Source organism: Podarcis melisellensis, assembly GCF_964234715.1.
Source record: "Podarcis melisellensis genome assembly, chromosome: 3".
NCBI lineage: Eukaryota > Metazoa > Chordata > Lepidosauria > Squamata > Lacertidae > Podarcis > Podarcis melisellensis.
The window spans coordinates 18,327,931-18,349,162 of NC_138530.1; the positions used below are offsets into that span (position 1 = coordinate 18,327,931).

At 45.0% G+C, this 21,232-nt stretch overlaps 1 protein-coding gene across 1 annotated transcript; it reads right to left on the minus strand.

The window, feature by feature from the left end:
• Positions 1-1,511: 1,511 nt before the first annotated feature.
• On the minus strand, positions 1,512-19,476 carry PEX6 (peroxisomal biogenesis factor 6). The gene is made up of 17 exons (XM_081903823.1): positions 18,562-19,476; positions 16,523-16,686; positions 15,227-15,310; positions 14,644-14,746; positions 14,019-14,155; positions 13,316-13,427; positions 12,095-12,303; positions 11,601-11,793; positions 10,793-10,869; positions 9,761-9,893; positions 8,191-8,396; positions 8,046-8,107; positions 7,710-7,818; positions 5,902-6,018; positions 4,883-4,960; positions 3,036-3,175; positions 1,512-2,017 (listed from the first exon to the last, which is right to left on the minus strand). Exons 1-17 carry the CDS (start codon positions 19,459-19,461, stop codon positions 1,884-1,886), a joined length of 2,958 nt encoding a protein of 985 aa, XP_081759949.1. The 5' UTR covers positions 19,462-19,476; the 3' UTR covers positions 1,512-1,883.
• Between the last annotated feature and the right edge of the window lie 1,756 nt (positions 19,477-21,232).

Consider the following 21,232-nt stretch of genomic DNA (forward strand, 5'->3'; position numbering starts at 1 on the left):
CTCTGCCTTGAGATTGCCTCAATGATTCGCACTGATGCTTGAAATTCCGAATGAATGTGGTTGTGTGTGTGTTTCTTTGGGGTGGGGAGGTAAAGGTAAAGGTACCCCTGCCCGTACGGGCCAGTCTTGCCAGACTCTGGGGTTCTGCGCCCATCTCACTCAAGAGGCCAGGGGCCAGCGCTGTCCGAAGACACTTCCGGGTCACGTGGAGGGATGAGCAAATACATGTGCTTTAGCTACACCTGGAGTAACGGCCAGTTTGGGAACCTCATTAGTTTTGAAGGTGGCAGAAGAAAAAAGAAGAAAACATAGCAGTGTCTCCTGAGCTGGCGTGTTTATGTGAGTGAGGGTAGCCACTGGCATGCAGTTGGGGGGGGATTGCCCACCTTTGGCTCTTGGTGCTCACAGTGAGGAGACCTTTTGGCTGGGAGTATCTTCTGCCTTCTGATGAAGGAAAAGTGCTGCAAAGTTCTCATTCATTTCATCAGGAACTTACTTAAGGGCACTCCCTAAAATACACTGTGCCCAGAGATCTTGATCAGGGACAAGTGGACGGAGTTAATGGTGGCACTCTGATTAGCTTTCATGTATTTGACTTTTAGCATTTCTCCCTGAAACATTTCTAGCAGTAGAGTCCCACCATCTCCTCCGGTGTTCCCGAACAACTGGTATTACTCTATTTCGCCTTGCCAACAGAGCCAGAAAAGCAGGTTTCACAGGTTGGTGTAGGCAGTGAATGAACTATGGTAGTAAAAGTTACTGGTAGAGATTTTACTTGATCTGGACCAGGATGAGGCTGTGCTCTGTTAAGGATCAACTGTGTATTTTGGTGTTGTTGTGAGACCTGATACAGCTCCTGAAAACTTAGGTAGCAGCCAAGACAAGAGCATAACTGTTTTGCCAGTATGATACAAACAGGGGTAACCTCAGGGCTGGATGACTGATTACAGTGTGTTGTATGTGGGAGAAAACTGTCTGGAAATCTTTGTTAGTTCAGAATGCAATTTCTTGTTTAATCACATGAGCAGCCAGACAAAGAAATTCAAAAGAATGATAACAGCTGCTTTTTTGAGTTTTTGTGGCATGCAATAAAACTTTGTGGACGCTTTGCTGCAGTTTTACACAAGACTTTAGGCTGCCAGCCTGAGCTGCCTTGCTCCATAGCTGAAAAAAGGGGATCTGAATCCCCTCCCCCGGCAAATGCAGAAGTGGTAGGTTAAGTCCAGCAAGCCAAAGAGTACAAAGGTATCAGTCTCTCTTCTCCCCCTCAACAATAAAAAATGGGAATATTTTACCTTATTGCTACAATTGTAAACACCAATGATATTATACTGGCAGATTACATAAACTTGGCAAAATGGTGAAGGAGCCAGCATGGAAACAAGACCAGTTCTACAAAACACTTAATTAAATATGTGATTGCATTAAGCATCAGAGTGCCCTACAGGAAGGAAGGCGAGCTCTGCTCTGCTTTGATAGTTCATAAAAGGCACTAAAGAGCATTTACGTCATTCTGGCAAAGAAACAGGATTTTTATTTATCCATTCTTAGACACAGCCACTGCACCACCACCACCCAAATATTAGCATCCAAAGGTTTTCCACTGGGTGTTCAAGAAACCTGAACTTCTCATATATAAGCAAGGGCGCTGAGAACTCCTGAGGATTAGCTTGAGAGAGTTCTTACCGAGCTCAGCAGCCAACAGTCTCAGTTCCATGCCTAGATCCCATTTTCAGTTTTTCTCACTCACCTGGCCATTGGAATCCACTGTTTTCACTTCTCCAGCAGAACCGACAACACATCAAAAATTTCTTCCATATTCCATGGAATTATACAGTTCCAACCATATGTATCCCTTTCTTTCTGGTCCTGCTGGATCCTAATCAAGCAGCAAATCTCTGCTGGATTAGTTTGTATCTAAGCAGTTCTGGTTCGGAAACAGACGGCTGCAGCCTTGTTGCAGCTTGTGCAAAGTCCTCCATGGTTAGAGTTAGGTCTGAGGTCTCTGTGTCTAGCCCTGGAGAAAAAGAGCGAAATGGTTGCCAAAAAAGTTATTCATTCATTCATGTCAGATGCTGCACACCCACAAACTGTTCCTGGGTATGCAAAATGGGGTGGGGAGCAGTGGAAAGATGCAAAAACTTCTACAAGTCTTTCAAGTGCAGAGAGAAACTCAGACAACTATGAATAGTGCTCCAAAGTGCAAAACTTTCCCTAAGAGTATTCACAGTGCACTGATTCTTTGCACTAGACAACATCCCATTTCCACAACGTTTTACCAAACGACAGAATCCTACCAGCTGAATCAAGACCCACCCACTTATGCCAGTCTCTCATAGATATGCGTTTAGCAGGTTCCCACCTCATGCAAAGTCAGTCCAGTCCAATCCAGATAGCACAATTAGACCCCCCACAAGTAACTCAACCTATTTTCCAAAGAATGCCTCAAGAACAGACCCAAGGGTGGTACAGGTAGCAGCAATACAGAAAATTCTGAGAGACGCATCACAGGGAAAATAATATATTCCACCCTCAGGTCTGAAATTACACCACAGCCTGTAAAAAGGAGGAGCTTTTCTATAGATCATTCCCATAAAAGGAGCCCAAGAACAAAGGGATATTTTACCCTTCCCGTTAATGCCTGCTAATTCCTCTCAGTTACACACACCTTTGTCTGCCAAGTGTCCCAGAGGCTTGAGACCAATCTGACTTTCTACTCCACTATTTAGAACTGATCTTTGCTTATTGATATGCAAGTCCAAACAGAAGGACGTAAAGCAGTAATAGTTTTGTCAAACACTTCATCAAACGTTTATTTAAAATATTTGTATTCTGCCTTTCTACCCCAACACTGGAGATGGATGGACACAGTAAAGAGTTCAGTTATCTTGTTCACTGAATTAGATTCAAAGAAACAAATGGCCCATGAAGAACATTTTTCTCTTTCCAGAACCTGTCCATCATCCTGTCTAAACTGCCTGCTGTGCATTTTTCTTAGTAGATTTGAATCTAGCTGAGCTATGCCAGTTCCTTACCTTCCTCTATCCACGCCACTTTTCTTTTGATAGCAGACATCATGGCATCTGAGCACAGTGCGTATATGTCTGCTCCCGTTAGCTGTACGGGACACTTGTCAAGGATACCAAGGAGACTGACGGAAGGATCCAGCTTAAACCTACCAAGGAAGAATATATCCAAGGCTTAGTATCAAAGAAAGATTGTTGTTAGACTGCAGCCCGTCTGAGAGCTGTGGACAGAAAGGGATAACCCAAAATCCCAGGTTCAAATGAGTGTGATCGTAGAATCATGGAATTGTAAAGTTGGAAGGGACTCTGAGGATCATCTAGTTCAGGGTTTCCCAAACTCGGATCTCTAGCTGTTTTTGGACTGCAACTCCCATCATCACTAGCTAGCAGGACCAGTGGTCAGGGATAATGGGAACTGTAGTCCAAAACCAACTAGAGATCCAAGTTTGGGAAATCCTGATCTAGTCTGACGCCCTGCAATTCAGGAACATGCAGCTGTCCCAAACGGGGATCAAACCTGCAACCCTGGCATTATCAGCACCATGCTCTAGCCAACTGAGCTATCCAGGCCTCATGTGGCAAACACCAAATGAGAATTAACGGTCTCACAATAATGTGTCCACCTATCATTCAGAGCACACACTTCTCTTGGGAAGATTTGCAGCCAATTTAATATTCACAGCTTTCTAAGATCAGAAACTTCATAGCGCAAGGTGATCTGCTCTACTTTTCTTTTAACAAAAGCAGCAAAAGGGGATGCTGATGCAGTGGGCTGAGCTATCAAGCCCAAATCAGCAGAGGCTGTTACCCGGTTTTAAACTATACTGCAGTTCTGCTTTCACCACTCCATAAAGAGTATAAGACAACCCTGCCAGATCAAGCCAAAGGCCCATCCCATTCTCACAATGGCCACCTAGATGCCTATGGAAAGCCTGCAGAGCAGGACCTAAACACAGCACCTTTTAATTCCCAGCTTTTAATTTCCAGCAACTGGAATGCAGAGGCATGATGCTTCCAACAGTACAGGTAGAACATAGCCTTATCCTTCATGCATTTGTTACAGTAAATTGGTTTGCTTAAAATGGGAAGCAATCAAATAAGCCTCATGCTCAAGAGCAGGAGGGACTGCACAAGGACAACACTTATTCATAATCTTGCAGCCCATGATGTGAAAGATCTTCTGAATGCAAACCAGCAAGTTGCAGTTGTACTTAGCTGCTTGTAGGAGTGGAGGTACCATATTTTTCACCCTATAGGGCGCACCGGCCCATAGGGCGCACCTAGTTTTTTTGGGGGGGGGATAAAGAAAAAAAATATTTCCGCCCCCCCCCAGGCGCGGGGCTGGGGCGGGGGAAGCCCGAGCTTCCCCCGACCCCAGAACAGGATGCTGTCCGCAAGCCTCGGGAGCCCGGCGGGAACTCCCGCTGGACTCCCCAGGCTTGCGGAGAGCTGCCCGAAGCCTGGGGTGCGCTCTGCTGCGCTCCCCAGGTTTCAGGCTGCAGGCTGCTGTCCACAAGCCTGGGGAGCCCAGCGGGAGTTCCCGCTGGGCTCCCTAGGCTTGCGGTTAGCTTCCTGAAGCCTGGAGAGCGACAGGGGTCGGTGCACACCGACCCCTCTCGCTCTCCAGGCTTCAGCGAAAGCCTGCATTCGCCCCATAGGACGCACACACATTTCCCCTTCATTTTTGGAGAGGAAAAAGTGTGTCCTATAGGGTGAAAAATACGGTATCACTTTGCACAGACCTCTCTTCCCCTGCGGAGTGAACAGCTATATACACAGAATACTAAGGCCATGAAATATTGGGAATCACAGGGCTTTCCCTTTGTCACTACTTTTATTTTATGGTAGGCACTCACTTTCTGGTGATAGCATTTAGTACTTGCAGCTGAGAGTCTCGGTCTTCATTTATACCCACATAGACCAATTTATCAAATCTGCCAGGGAAACAGACAATAAAGAGACAAAGTGCAGTTGTCCAACATACATACATGCTATTCAGAAAACACAGACAACCCCAAGAAGATCTGAGAACAGACCTCTATTGTTAGGCTGTGGAGCTTTTAATTCAGTATAGCAAACATTCTCCAAGTAGCTCCACTCACAGTGTGCAAAGAAACGAGACGAAAAAAGTGCAACCTTCAAGAAAGCCTGGACCTGGCTCTGTGCATAACTGATACCTTCTACAATGAAGATGGGGGCTATTTTGACTAGGGCTCTTGCCTAGGGCCCACGGGGGAATCTTAACTCATTTTCCATAGAAGTTAAAGGGGCCCTTTTTGGTAGACTGCCGTGTCCCATGATTTCCACCTGTTTTTAGAATGATGTTGGTACTTTAAAACTTGAGCAAATTTTATTAAGTTGTCTGCCAAGACCTCCAGCAATTTTCAAGTGGTCTACGGGGAAAAAATCTTTGAAAGCTATTGCGCTAAATTAGAGCAAATGAATGCACCCAGCACCAAATAGGCAAGGAAGAAGCAACAAATTGTCTGTTATTTTGCGTGGAAAAGCACTTCAAGACCTCATTTTGGACAGAGGATTTGTCTGTCAAAAATGCAACACAAACAGAACAGAAGGGGCTGGCAACCTCTCTTAGTGCTTTACAACTTAACATGCTTTAAAATACATGGAACAAGTGAGGGAGTGGAGAGTTAGGATACTACACTAATCTAACTTTGTCTTTGTCTCTACTGTAACTAAGTCACGGTTCATACGAATGAAGTAATCACATCTTTTGTTTCCCTGTCTATATTTTAGATTTTAAGAGCCAGGGATCTGTTATACCTGTTCTTTGTAAAGTGCCACGTATATGCATGCACTGTGTGTGTGTGTGTGTGTGTGTGTGTGTGTGTAAAACCAATAATAGTGAGAATCATACCTGCCTGGCCGGAGCAATGCTGAATCTAGAAGATCAGGTCTGTTTGTAGCTCCAATAACGAAGACATCTCGAGAAGAATGAAGTCCATCAAGTTCTGCTAGTAGCTGAGAGACCACTCTACCAAGGGGAAAAATAAAACATTTTTAAATGCCACAAATCCTAGTGCAGCCATTGAGCAAGTCAACTCATTACTCCAAACAGTACATACACAAAGCACTGGTTCAAATAGGTATGACCAAGCTAAGCTCAAAAGTATTACTGTACTAGTTGCTATATACCACTGAGAGAAAAGCTACTTGCCTTGAACGAAACAGTTCTTAACAGACAAGGTAGGGCAAAGGGGATGTACAAGCAAGTCACTAACTTTGCAGAGTGAACTAAGAATCAAAAATAGAACTTTTCTTTTCACAGCAAGAGCATCACGTCTTGGAAGATTGGCAAAATCCAGTATCTTCCTATATCTCTCTAGAACTGTAAGGTCCTGCTTCTCACAAGAGGCAGACATTGATTCTAAGAATCTTAAAGATTCACCCTGCTTTAGAAATTTCTCATCTGACCATTGCCGTATTCTTCTTGTTCAATGACCGAATTATATTCTGCTTCAGGTGACAGAACAAACCAAACTGGAGATTTTGTGTTATATACTGCTTAACACCGTATAAGTGGTGTACAGTAAGGTTGCAAAAGATATAAAAAGGTTAGATCAGTTTAAATTAACCATTAAAAATAAGAAAACCTAAATGCAAGCAGATATAAAAAAGGTCTACACCAATTGCCAGAAGTTCAACTGGGAGGAAACCGATCTGATCTCAGCCAGGAGTGAGTTTTGACAAGAAATGGGCCCACAATACTGAGCACCTGGCAGGTATGAGCCACGCATCTAAGTCATGGGGACAGACTGGGCAGGGATAGAAGGAAGCAGGTGGTGCTCATGGTATCCTGGACACCAGTTGCTGAGGGCCTTCCATATCAATATAAAAACTTGGCCCAATGGCATAAGGGCAGCTAGTGCAAGCTTTGAAACACCAAATGCCTAGGCAGGTAAGGTAAAGGTAAACGGACCCCTGACCATTAGGTCCAGCCGTGGCCGACTCTGGGGTTGCGGCGCTCATCTCGCTTTATTGGCCAAGGGAGCCTGCAAACAGCTTCTGGGTCATGTGGCCAGCATGACTAAGCCGCTTCTGGCGAACCAGAGCAGCGCAAGGAAACGCCTAGGCAGGTATTAGGCATCAAATACCCAGGGCAGTTGGTATGCCTGTGAAGGCAGTTTTTAGCTGGGATCCAGAGATGCAGTCATATTTTGCTAGTGCTTTATATATATATATATATAGAGAGAGAGAGAGAGAGAGAGAGATATTTTGTTAAAGTTAACCTTGGTTGCAGGATCTGCTTTTTGTTCTATTACATCAAAATACAAAAAGATTGCTGCATTAACATTAGCAGCTGCCTTGAATATCCCACATTGAAAGGTGGGATATTAAGATTTTCGATAAAATTTATTTTCACTCTTTCTATCTTCTAGAACTAAGCCCCGGTGCAGAAAAAAATAGGATCATCAAAGCTAAGGTTCAGGGACCAAAGATAACCTGTGCGCCATCAGGGAGTGGGGCAACCCAGCCTTTTTAGTGTTTATACATTTGACAGTGGGAGTCCAGGTTTTATGGAACACATCCAGATACTTCCGGCCTGCCTGGATCATTATACCAAGCATGGATAAAGAAAAAAAATCAGGAGTTTGCACAGAGTTTGCTACAGCAGGATGCTTACGCTTCAGCATTCCTTAACAGCAGCTGACAAGTGGCACTCACCGATCCATTACACCACCAGAGTCTCCACTCCGCCCACGATTGGGTGCCAAGGAATCAAGTTCATCAAAAAAGATAATGCAGGGAGCAGCTGCCCTGGCTTTGGCAAACACTGATATGAAAGAGAGAGAGAAAGAAATTAATAGATTCAGGTAGGTAGCCGTGTTGGTCTGAAGCAGTAGAAATATATAAAAAAATTGTCCAGGAGCACCTTAGAGACCAACTGCTAAGTGTGCATGCACACTTCTTCAGAAATCAAAGTGCATCTTGCAGAGTCACGCTAAAGCCAGCAGCATGCATAATGCATTCCTCTGCTCCATATTGGAGCTCTACACTAACCTTCACGCACATTCTCTTCACTCTGCCCAACGTACATGTTGATGAGCTCTGGGCCCTTCACACTGAGAAAGAGAAAAGACAGGGCTGGTTATTCTGAGCTCTGCGCCCCAAGGCTCCCCTTATCCCTTTCTGCCACAATGCCCACCTGAGGAAAGTCATGGTGCATTCAGTTGCTACAGCTTTTGCTAGCAACGTTTTCCCTGTTCCGGGAGGGCCATAGAGCAGAAGGCCAGAGCGGCGAAGACCTAAAGATAGTAGCTCTGGGTGTTCCAGAGGAAGCTGAATGGTGTCCAATATCTCCTTCTTCACTTCCTGGAGCCCACCAACATCTTGCCAGAAGACAGAAGGTATCTGCGGTGACAGGACAACCTTGCAACTCTTGCCAAGTCTACAACCCTATTTCGTAAACCAAGACTTGCACTTTTTTCTTCTTACTGTGCTCTCAAGACACAGTCCCATAAACCCCTTGAGACCACAACACTCCCCTCTGCGCCATCCAGCGACTGCCACCGCCCTCACAGCATCCTCCTCCTGCTCCAAGGGGCAAGTGAAGAATGGTCTCATCTGGAATCATCCATGTTGCACCCTTAACTGCACTTTAGCTACCTTTAGTAGCTCTTCTCCCTTACATACTCACTTACACCTTAATATCAAAAGGTGAAGCCCTGCTGCTTATTTCATGTATTGACAATGCATTATTAATTCATTTATATAACACCAAATCATAGGTAAAGGATGAAGAGGAAGAGGGGGGCTTACAGTTCTGATTGGAATTTGTCAAACACTTTCTGGCTCATAAAGTTGCTCCAGACACAAAAATCTCGTTATTCACTACTTTACAACGGACTCAATCACAGAAAAATAGATTTCACTGTACATGGACCAAATGTCCTTGTCTATATCCGGAAACTGTTGTCTATGTTCAAACTGTTGCATGTTCAAAGATCAAAAACACAGTAAGGTCCCAAGTCCACAGTGCAATTGTTGGCAGAGAGCTGCCTTTCCAGTGTTGTAGAATTAGATTTTCTCAGTTATGAGGGCTTGCAAGACTCATTTATGTTGCCCATTCATTAGCTCCAACAATATCAGAATGTAAAACGGGATTATGTGGATTTCCTTGAGCCTTAAAGTGGTTCTAGGTTGAGTACCAATTAATGTGTTCCACAACCCCTGGCTGAAAAGGAAGCAGAAGATTCCTGTATTTTAATATAGTAAGAGCTGCATGATTACACAGCTTTTCCCAGTTAATAGTACTACTAATAGTGGTAATAAATATTTTATTTTGTTTTTCCTTCCCATCTCTCTGGAATTTCCTACTGGGGGGGCAGTTCTATTTGGCCCTGCAATTGTTAGTGAAAGGAGAGAAGTTTGGGGGTTTTTAAACTGGAAAATTTACATATTACTACTAAATTATTTTGTCTAAGCTTTGATAAGCATTGCTCCCTTCCTACTTCTTTATAATGTTTTTAACATTTATGACTGGATATTCTATTGATTTCAAAGTAATGTACACCCTCGATTGTGATTATGACTGAAATCTTATGAATAAAATTTGTGAAAGATCACGTAAGCACTGAGCTATCTAGTTAGTATGGTTTAATCATTGGAGCAAGACGCGATGATGACATTCTCCACTTAATTGTACCAGAGAGTTGCATGAGAACTCAGAGGGTGGTTTGTGGGTTTTTAAAAATCAAGCTTCTCATTAGTCATACCTTTGGAGCTCCTATTGCTTGCGAATGAGCATCATGCAGCTTATCCAGTGCAACACCAAAATCTTCTGCTAGAAGAGGGAAGCCTGCAGCACAAAAATCATGTTCTTCCTCCTCACTCAGTCCCCCCAGGAAGCTGGCAAAGTGGAAACAGAAACAGAAACAGCAAACTGTTTTCTGCAATCTTGATAATAATAAAAAGTTAATTGGACCACAAGTCTCCAAATTACAGGGCTGAGCTGGGTGCTGATGTGCCAACACAGGTGCCCTCAATTTTGATCATTTGCAGGGCACACCAACCAGCTGCACCACAAAGGTGTTTGAGAACCTTGACAATCAGGCTCTGCTGTACTGCAGAAATGAAATAATCACTGAGAAGTCAGGCACAAAGTCAAATGCGCATCTGAGCAGGATGTTATCGCTCTGCACTATATTGCTCTCAGATGAGCCTTGATGACTAAGGCTCAATCAGGCCTTAAGAGCGAGAGCAAAGTAGGTTCATTTCCCCTTCACTGACATTGCCTGCAGCCCAATCTGACTGGCTACGATACCATCAGGGATAGTATAGTGAAAAGGAATTAAGCTGCCCTATTTAAGCTGAGAAATTGCTCCAAAGCAGCAGTAGGCGAAGGAACTATGGTTGGAAGCAGGGAAGAGAAACAGTGCAAAAACAGAAAAAATAGAAGGTTCCTGTGGGGATTCTCTATCGCAGCATACTTTCACCAAAAAGTCTTAGTCACAGGGGCTCTATCAAATGTTGCCACAGTAAGCTTCCAAATACAATTCTTTTCAGTCATTTTACTAAGTCACCACCCCATGGAAACACGCCAACTGGTGCGGGTAGACTCTTTGTACTTGCTCCATGTGCTATTCCCTCCTGACTCCTGGCACCTCAGGTCTTGAAGATCACAAACCAGCATGCCTGCCTTATCCCATCCACAGTTAGGAAACCTAAATCTCATCTTCCAAAGTGTATAAAACATTTGCAGCGATCACCTGAAAGCTTACAAATCACCAAAAAGTCTCCTCCAGTACCTTGAATTCTGGATCCTTGCACAGGCTGCACGACTGCTGTGGGAAAGCAAGGTGCAGAAGTCTCCCAGAACGAAGCCCTGCAAACGTGGAACAAGATGCTAGAAGTGGAGCAATTCCCAAGGCAAGCAGAGAAAGCATTCTGAAATAAGACCCCCTTAAGGATAAGGATGAAGAGGTTTAATTCTCTGTACAGAAAAATCTGGGGAAATCCTCCTGTACCCATTCCCTCAAGCTATGTGAGCACACCACTGAAGTAATGGAGAATGCTACTGCAGGCTGGTTTCTATTGGTTTGCAAGGGCCTCCAAGCCCTAGCGAAGGAAACCAAGATACTTATATTTGTGTAATACTGGCTATCCATAGGCCACAACTCAATTCCAATAGCTACATGAGCTTGACCACATTTCCAGCTTACATACTGTAGATAATTCTTTTTGAGAAGTCTTTTCCAGGGATTCTGACTTGGGGCCTAAAGTAGTGAGATCCAGCACTCTGCATTCCTATTTGGGTCATGCTGCTCTCATAAAAAAGAAGAAATTCCTGGGAAGGGCTGCAGCTCAGTGGCAGAGCATTGACTTTGCATAAGAAGGTTCAATCCCCAATATCTCTAGCTAGGGCAGGGAGAGGCCCTGGTCTGGAACCATGGAGAGCTGCTGCCAGACAACACTGGGCTAAAAGGGATCAATGGCCTAGTTGTTCTTTCCTACTGCAAGGTGATCCTTCAGCACAAGAAGGAATCACACCCTGTGGCAACTAAGCTCCCCTTGTAACATCAACTAGGCTGTCCTGCCGTTTGGGATGCAACTCACCGCGCTTTGCCGGGCTAGCTTAGTCAGGCTCACTTCTTTCCCCAAAGGCAAGCCCTCTGTCAGCATGCTTAGAATGGCCTTCCTCTGCTCCTCAGACGGTGCTTCGATTTTCAGGTCATGAAGGAAAGCTGTCTGCAAGTCTGTAGGGACATTCCCAAGCCTGGTCGTTGTTCCTACTACCAGGACAGGATAACTAGTGAGAAAACACATAGATGAGCCATTAATACTTCAGCCAGGGTTGAGAACACAATGCTGGATCCAGCAGGGCTCTTCTTAAGTGCTTACGTGAAAATCGCAGTTAGACTTTAAAGAAGGCCCCACTCTATATTGATAATACACCATGTGTTTTTTAGAGCAGTGATCCAAAATTTCAATATCACACAGCCAGAGAAGAACTACTCGATTAACTTCTAGGTTGTAGAAACAGGCACACCACAGTGATAGCCATCCTTCAGAAACAAAACAGCAGAAAATCCTAGTGTGACGATCCATACCTAGTACTTGCCTCTCTGTCCAGGAGAAGGTGCCGTAATGCAAGAATTACTCGGGAGTCCTCCCCAAGTCCATCACGATCTCTTCCCAGCAGCTCTATATCTTTCATTAGCAGGACACAAGGGCTATAGACCTCAGCCTGTGAGAACGCAGCATGCAGTTTTGCTTCTGTGGATCCACTGGTGTCACCACACAAACTAACACAATCCACCTACAGGAAGCCAGGGGACAAAGGTATGTTGAGGACTGCATTGCAAAAATATTTGAAGAATACATGCAGGGGAAATGGCTGCAGATTCTGCTGATCTAGACGAGTTTATTCCTTGGACACATTTTTAACCTACAAGCATACAACCTCTTTTACAACTATACATGCCCACCATTTTCCTGTAGACATCTTTAACAGCTGTGAGGGTGGGAGAATTTTAGCAAGTGCAGACTATCCTATATGGGAAAGAAAACCTGCATCAGGCTTCCTCCCCTCTTACCACTTTCAGATTGTTGCTTTCTTATTATGGGTATATAACGTTCACGAACAGTAAAGACAAATACAATTTGGTGGCCTCTCAACTGATACAACCCAGCAGTTGAAGAACAATATTACAGATGGGGTAATTTCAATTTTATAGGGCTATAGAAACAGTGTGCTGTTGTTTTCACTATGCTAAAGCAAGATTTCAAATAAATGGAATACTTGATAAAAAAAATGCCTTCATAGGGAACAAAAAGCAGTGGAAGCAGCACAGAGCTACAGGGCGGTGTCATCAATTGGTGGATAAACATATCCTGATCCTCTGAAGGTGGGAGTTTTGGAAGAAGACCTAGAAGTCCAAAACTGCATCTTATTTCAGAGATGCATTAATTTAGAAAGAAATATCCTTTATAAGGAAATTATAAAACCCCTATTATTCCTTGTAAGCACTCCCACCAGGAGCAGCACTCTGCATTCAGGTAAGATGCCCAAGTTGAAAGGGCCAAGAGACAAATATAATTCACCCTCAGCTAAGAGGGAAAGAGGATAGATGCAGGGTGAAGAAGGAATATGCAATGCCAGAAGTTCTCTATGGAGAAACCACTTTTATCCACTGTGCCCGAGTGGCAATTTGGGGTCACAAAAGCAAAAAGAGAACATTGCTATTTGTAAGTAGCACTGCATTCTTTCAAGGCCAATTTCCAGATGTTAAATGACATAAAAAATCAAATGGAACGCTCAGGCAAACTACCTTGAACAAATGGAGATTGAGGCGGCTACAGGCAGCTCTGACAGCTGTCAGTTTCCCCACACCACTGGGTCCTGAAAGAAGAATGCTTCCAGCTCCATTTAGTAGAGTCCCCCTAGAACACAAAAACCAGCAACTTCATTAATTAGTATTACAAAAGAAGAAAGCAAAAGAGGGAGACTGCAGCATAGCCACATAAACAAACAGGGAACCAGGCAGAGGGCCTTCTCAGTAGTGGCACCCTCCCTGTGGAACACCCTCCCTTCAGATGTCAAGGAGAACTATACAACTTTTAGAATACATCTGAAGGCAGCCTTGTATCGGGGAGTTTTTAATGTTTGATGCTTTATTATGTTTTAATATATGCTGTAAGCCGCCCAGAGTGGCTGGGGAAACCCAGCTAGCTGGGTGGGGTATAAAAATAAAATGTTGTTGTTATTGTAAACTCACAATGTGAGGCCCCAAAGGTTCAATGAGAAATTGATTTCAGGCTCCACTGTCACAGGAGCACCATGAATGAACAACACTTAAATGTGGCATGGTCCAGAACCAGAAAAATCCTAACACCCCATAACCAAAGTAATAATACAGAATTCCCAAAACCTATCAGTAAATGGCAACAGCTACATGCAGCACAGACCCAGCCCCCAAAGCTATCTGCAGCAATGTATTATGTGGTAGAATTAGGTTGAGTCAGCTGACTTACCTACTGTGTAAGTGTGGCCCAAGAATATCACATAGCTGTTTCACTATGTTGCAGAGTCCAGCAGGAGATAAACTATTCCAAAACCCATGGGCATGTTGAGACGGGAAAGATGGGACAGCACTGTTTGTTGAACCAACCTACAAAAAACGGGAACTGAAAATTACCTGACATGAATATCTTCTCAAATCACTCAAATACCATTTAGAGCAGTGATGGCCAAACTTGGCCTTCCAGCTGTTTGGGACTACAGTTCCCATAATCCCTGACCACTGGTCCTGTTAACTAGGGATGATGGGAGTTGTAGTCCCCAAACAGCTGGAGGGCCAAGTCTGGCCATCACTGCTTTAGAGCAAAGGTGGCTATTTAAATGTCTGATCAGGTCCCTGGAAGTCCTACCACATTTTAATAGAAGAGAATTTTTTTTTCTGTTTTGCAGCTAAGGAAAATAAAGAGGTGTTCAAAAGTTGGGAGAAATGAGTTCCACTTCAACATTACATCTCTCTCTGAATTTTATTTGTAATGCCCTAACCTAACCATTATTTATATATTTATATTTATTATGCTCAAGAGCTCTGATGTCAGCACTAGAATATGCTATTTACATAAAACACTTTTTATACCTTACCAGAAATAAAGACGTGTTCTGGGTGTCAGCCAGGTACCCCAGGCTCTGCTCTTTGTCGTCTGCTGTTACTATCTTTTTTACCTTGAAGTAGAGGTCTGGCCATCTGAATGAATAATAATAATAATAATAATAATAATATTTTTTATTTATACCCCGCCCTGTCTGAAGAGCAAACAGGCTAAAATTCCAGTACCAAATGCATTGGTTAAAGGAGGAATCAACAGAAAATAACTGGAGTATTTATATGAAAAAATATACTTTGCAAAAGCACAAGCTTTAGGTAGTTCTATGGATTTTTTCCTCAATTGCTATTTTTCTCCAAAAACACCAGCATTTACCATTTTCTGAAATTAAAAAACAGCCCCTAACATCACAGGACTTCCTTAGGTATAAAGCCACAATCTGCAAGACTATAATAATGGTACCATCAATCCAGGGTAAACAAGCTTCTGATTTTCCAGGACAGCTCTCCCTAGGCATTTAACCCAAACCAATAGAGACTACCTCAATCAGATTTTTTAGTAAGCAGATTGATAACTGCAAAATGACAGATCAGTTAGATTTAACAAAATGGAAAACATACCTAGAGAATTTATCTGAATTTCCTTCTAAGAATTCAGGATGCCCGACTGTTGGAATACACAGAATATCTTCCTCCTGGACTAGCCTGCAACAAAACAGTCATGGTGATACATGTGTTATCAAACTAAAGGGAGGGAGAAAAATCTGTGTGGCAATGCAATGGTCTGAAAAGAAGCAAGGGAGGCCATCAGAAATATTTCAGGTGTTTAATGTCCTGCAGCAGATATGTGGTCTAACTAGCAATTTTAATTTTTGTCCTGAACAGAAAGTGCTGAATGAACTTGTACGCCTCAAAAACAGAGGCCTCTTCACTGTACTGCCAGCATTTGGTGTGAAAAAGGAATCACCAGAAGGAGAAACCTTTCTGCACAAACGCAGTAATATATAACTTGCCCGTTAAAATCATATTTAAATCAATTTGTTACAAAGCATACAGAAAAAGTGAGGGGGGATGAAACATACTGGGGGGATGTAACCTTAAGATAGCATTTGTTACTTATATTATTTTTGTTTATAAAGACATCTATACTGCTTTTTGGGACAATTGTCTTACAAACCAATTCACGATAAAATAATACATTAAAAAAATCAGTAAAATATTACAATAAAGCTATAAAATTTCATTAGATTCATTGAATAAAGAAAACTAAAATTAACATTGAACAAATAGCTGATAATTTAGCCCAACATCACATTTCATTCTCCCAAGGCCATTCCTTTAAAGAGTGTGTCTATAAAGCATGTTTAAAAGAAATCAGATTCTGAGCTTGCTTAATTTTCACTGGAAATGTGTTCTATGAGTTACTTTGCATTATCCTGCTTTCAGTGCAGATCTTGGACCACAACTCTCAGCTGTGATTAGCACCACTGGCCACTGAATAAGAGAGGGAAGTTGAGGGGGTTGGACTAGATGACCCTCAGGAACCCTTCCAACTCTACAATTCTATGATTCTGTGAAATGACTGTGAAATGCATTTGGCATACAGACCCCACAAAGACAGGCTTAAGATCACAATGCTACTGCGAAAGTTTTTAAGAGTTGTCTCAGCTGGCACAACCAATATATTTTACTGATTTAAGACAGATATTCTAAATATTTCCAGAATCAATATTTTACTTGTCCACTTATGTTTAAAATGCCTAAGCAAGCTTCTCAAATGTGACACATGGGCAACAAGCCCATGTCCTGCTAATTGTGTGCTCATGCAGTAAATAAGAAGCACAGTAACAAGATTACCCCTTGATCTCATAAAGAGGGATGCAGAGGTTAAGTTATTGTCTTTACTGAAACGCTAACCTGGGAGTTTGAAAGTGTTGGTAGAGAATTTGGTCATATACTCCTGTGATGCTGTAGGCTGGTGAGGACACAATCTCTATGTGTAGCTCCTTGGCAAAGGGCGGCACAGATAGCAAGGACCGACTTCCTTTTAACTCCTGCGCACCAGCAGCTTCCCCATATCTCTACGGAGGACAAACAACCCTATTCCATTTTAATTCCACTACACAAAATTAACAACTAGAAGATTAGGACAGAACAATCTTTTTTAACTGCAGTAACCTTTGAGTACCAGGCCTAATTTTTCCCATCCCATAATAGGTTAGAGAAAACCCAATTTTCCAGTCACAAAGGTGTTTTAAACCGTTTAATTTCATTATCCCCGCTTTAACATCATTGTTAAGAGTCTGTAATTGTTCCATTTCATTCCCCGCTAACTTCACTGCCTACATTTTCACCCTCTGCCTTACAAATATGAGTATCTATACTTGCCAGTTTCCTGATAATGTTTAATACATGTGATTAATTTACTCCAGTCTAGGAAAACTTGTGCCACAATAAATTGGTTAATTTTTTAAGGTGCCACACAGCAAGACTGCTTCTTAGACACTTGACTAACTCAGTGGCAGATGTTTTCATTCATTCAGTACATATCTGTGTATGGAACAGGAGCTCCAATCTCTGTTGGTAATTCTGAATATACAACTAGGGAGTGGTAGTTTTTCCAGAAGCATTCCAGCCTGGAGTTAAGGGTGAAATTTTCAATGTATAAATCAAGTAAGAAAGGAATGACGTATCTGAAGGGGAAACACCATCTCTAAATGCAAGATAAAGCTCAATGATGTTCATAAAAGTGGAAAGGAGATAAAGATGAGGGTTTGTTATGCAAACTGCAGAATCAAAGTCCACCACGACATCTTCACAACAATCTGTGCATGCTGTCATGACAAACTCATGATCTTGCCTTTCACTTTTAATCCTCATGGCTGTTAACAACAGTGCTATAGCAAAGACCTGCAGCTTCCCTCAACTCACCACAGTATTGAAGCTAGGACCCTACTGAGCCCTAACTAGCTTATACGTTAGCATGCTATTCTTTAAGGAGTCTTTCTGCTAAGTACATCCTTTACAATACAGTGGTACCTTGGGTTAAGAACTTAATTCGTTCTGGAGGTCTGTTCTTAACCTGAAACTGTTTTTAACCTGAGGTACCACTTTAGCTAATGGGGTCTCCCGCTGCCGCTGCGCCGCCGGAGCATAATTTCTGTTCTCATCCTGAAGCAAAGTTCTTAACCCGAGGTACTATTTCTGGGTTAGCGGAGACTGTAACCTGCAGCGTCTGTAACCTGGAGGTACCACTGTATAGGCTAGGCTCCACAGATAACTAAAGACTCTTCGCAGGTGCTATAGACCTACACTACTGCTGTAATCCTGATGTGGCAACTACCTCTTCTTGCTCTATGGCATTTGACACAAAGGTACGCAGCCACACTTTCCCCTTATATAACCACAACTCTATTGCAGACAAGCCCCATCCTGCTACTAGTCCAATTTCCACATACCAAACGAGCCACACCAAAGGGGATGAGATAACTTTACCCTTGCGGGGGTGGGGTGGGGGTGGCATTGGCCAGATTTACGGGCATTATTCTCCCTCTAGACAGGAGGTCTTGCATTCAGTTCCCAGGTGTGTGAGGTGGGCATACATTTGGTAAAGTCTGTAGCCAGTAGTTTTGCCTGCTGAAACATCTGGGAGTCGCACCCAGGTGCTAGGTGACCTTGAGCTAGTGATACTTCTCTGAAGTCTCTCAGCCCCACTCACCTCACAGAGGGTTTGTTGTGGGGGAGGAAGGGAAAGGAGAATGTTAGCCGCTTTGAGACTCCTTAGGGTAGTGATAAAGCGGGATATCAAATCCAAACTCTTCTTCTTCTCTTCTCCCCAGTCCCAGGAGGCAGAACCGTGGTAGTTTGAAAGCTGCCCTACATGGTGCGAGGCAGCTTCCCACGCTCAGCACCTGATTTCCCAGGTGGGCGCCTCCTTCCGCACAGGTGCCACCCACCTGTATTTTAAGAAGCGCCCCTTCCAGAGGGTCGCAGGACAGGTTGAAGGCCAAGGTGGCGGGGAGCAGCGCCCTCTCGTGCGGAAAGGCGTCCTCCTCGGCGGCTCGGCGTCGCCTGTCCTCGGCGAGGGAGAAGTACCACCGGGGGTCGAGGGCTCGCACGGTGGCCAAGTGGCGGGAGCCGCCTTCCGGCCTCGACACGGACACCCACTCCCCGTGGAAAAGGCCCAGGCTGCGCAGGCCGCCGCGGGTCACCCACAGGGTCTCGCCGGCCTCCCCTCCCCACAGGGCTGCGTGGCCCCGCTCCGCCTTCACCAGCCGCTCCCCGCCGTGCGCCCACGCAGATACCAGCGGCGGCGGCTCCCCGCTCCGCTCCCGGCTCTCCCCGCCGCCGCCGCCCCTCAGTTCAGTCACGGCCAAGCGGGTACCGGCGCCCAGCAGCCCTTGCAGGGCCGGCCGGGCCTCCAGCACCAGCAGCCCCGAGCCCGGCAGCGTCTCCCCGCGCCGCACCAGGACGCTGGAGGCCGAGGCGGCGGCGGGTCGCGGAGCCCGCCCCGCCCCCGCCGCCCCTAGCAACACCCAGCCTAGCAACGGCGGCCTCCTCACGGGCCAGACCCGCACGCGCCTCCCCGCCGCCAGGCCCAGCTGCCTCAGGAAGGCCCGGCCCAGCCACAGCTCCGGCCCCGAGGCCGCCTCGCCCTCCAGCAGCGCCGCGCACAGCAGCACCGGCTGCGCCTCACACCCCGCCGGGCGGACGGCCAGCACCAGAGGGCCGCCCGCCGCGGCCGACGCCGCCACCGAGGCCCATTGCCCGTCGGCAGGGGCCACCAGCAGCCCCGCGGCAGCGGGCAGGTCCTGCGGGACGGCGTCGCCCAGGCTGCGCAGCACCGCCACCGCCATAGAGAAGCCCTCAGAGCGGCGGGGAGGAAGCTTCCCGGGAGGACCACAGAGAGAGAGAGAAAGAGAGAGAGAGAGGCGCAGGAAGGAACGCCCCTTCGCGGGCACTTCCGGCCCGAGTTTGGAAAACGCCCAATGAGAAAGTAGACGTGCGGATAACTAGAGATACGAGTGGTTAGAGTGGCGCCGCTGGCAGGGGTGGGCTCACGGCGGACGCACAAGAGCGCTCTGCCCTTTCCGCGGTTTCCAGCAGCTGTCGCTCAGAAGCATTTCTGCCTCCCGACCGTGGAGGCAGAGCACAGCCACCATGCAAAGAAAAGGGGGTTTAGGGGCCCTCGGGGTTCTTCCTAGGTCATGTCCTCTTCCTAAGCCACAGGCCCTGCTCTAGACCCTCAAGTGGCTTTGTCTGTTTGGAAGGCGTCCTTGAACCATTCCAATTCCTGTTTGCTGGCTTGGATGGGCAGAGAGGGCATGTAGAAACCTGACACTTGTGTGCTTGGGACGTGGCCCCTTGTAGAAAGGGAAAAACTCCATCCATTGATCTGCCCACTTTTGCCTCTGGTCTTGCTCACCACTGATGTGCAGCCTCCAGGAAGTTGCTCATCCAAGAATGTGGCCCTTGGAATTTAAAGGGTCACCCCTTCGCTCAGCATGGAAGAGAAAAGCGACAAGAGCAAATTAGTGTTTAAGGTTTTTTGTTAAGAAGCCGATGGTTTTTCAGTAGCGCTAGACTGGTATTTATAGATTGGTGTATGGAAGTGAGAGCTGGACCATAAAGAAGGCTGATCGCCGAAGAATTGATGCTTTTGAATTATGGTGCTGGAGGAGACTCTTGAGAGTCCCATGGACTGCAGGTGGTTAAACCTCTCCATTCAGAAGAAAATCAGCCCTGAGTGCTCACTGGAAGGACAGATCGTGAAGCTGAGGCTCCAATACTTTGGCCACCTCATGAGAAGAGAAGACTCCCTGGAAAAGACCCTGATGTTGGGAAAGATGGAGGGCGCAAGGAGAAGGGGACGACAGAGGATGAGATGGTTGGACAGTGTTCTCGAAGCTACCAGCATGAGTTTGACCAAACTGCGGGAGGCAGTGGAAGACAGGAGTGCCTGGTGTGCTCTGGTCCATGGGGTCACGAAGAGTCGGACACGACTAAACGACTAAACAACAACAACAAATTTACAGTGGGGAGCAGCACTTGGCATCTTCTTTCCAGAGTTTTATTTTTAATTTATAAATATTGTTATATATGCTTAACTTGATCCTGTTTTAAATGATAATGGACTAAAGTTACCTAAGTCCGGTATGCCACACACTCCACAACACCTCCTTCTCCAAATGTTTTTCCTGTAATAACACTGTAAGAGTTTCCTGCAGTTATTTAAAGAGCTGAGCTGGGGATAGGCAAACTAAAACAAAATCTTAGCAATAGTTGAATCAAACCTGAATTCCTGTGAAATGCTGCTGTTAATGGCAGAGAATACCGGTGAATTGTTTATGGAATCAGAACTGAATGCTTTTATTGTGTTTTGCAATGCGGCCTGATCCTGTACATAATTTCTCAGCGGTAAGCCCCATATTTCAATGAGACATACAAGCATGTAAGTTACCATAGGACTGGAACCATAAAAGCTAATAATTGCCCTCTGTGCTCATTATTGCCCATCATGAAGATCTAAAGCCAGGTGCTGAATGTAACTAAAGCCTCATGTACTTGTATATCCAGGACTAAAAATGAAAATATATGTGCAATTTGAATCTGGCCAAAGAGAGCTCC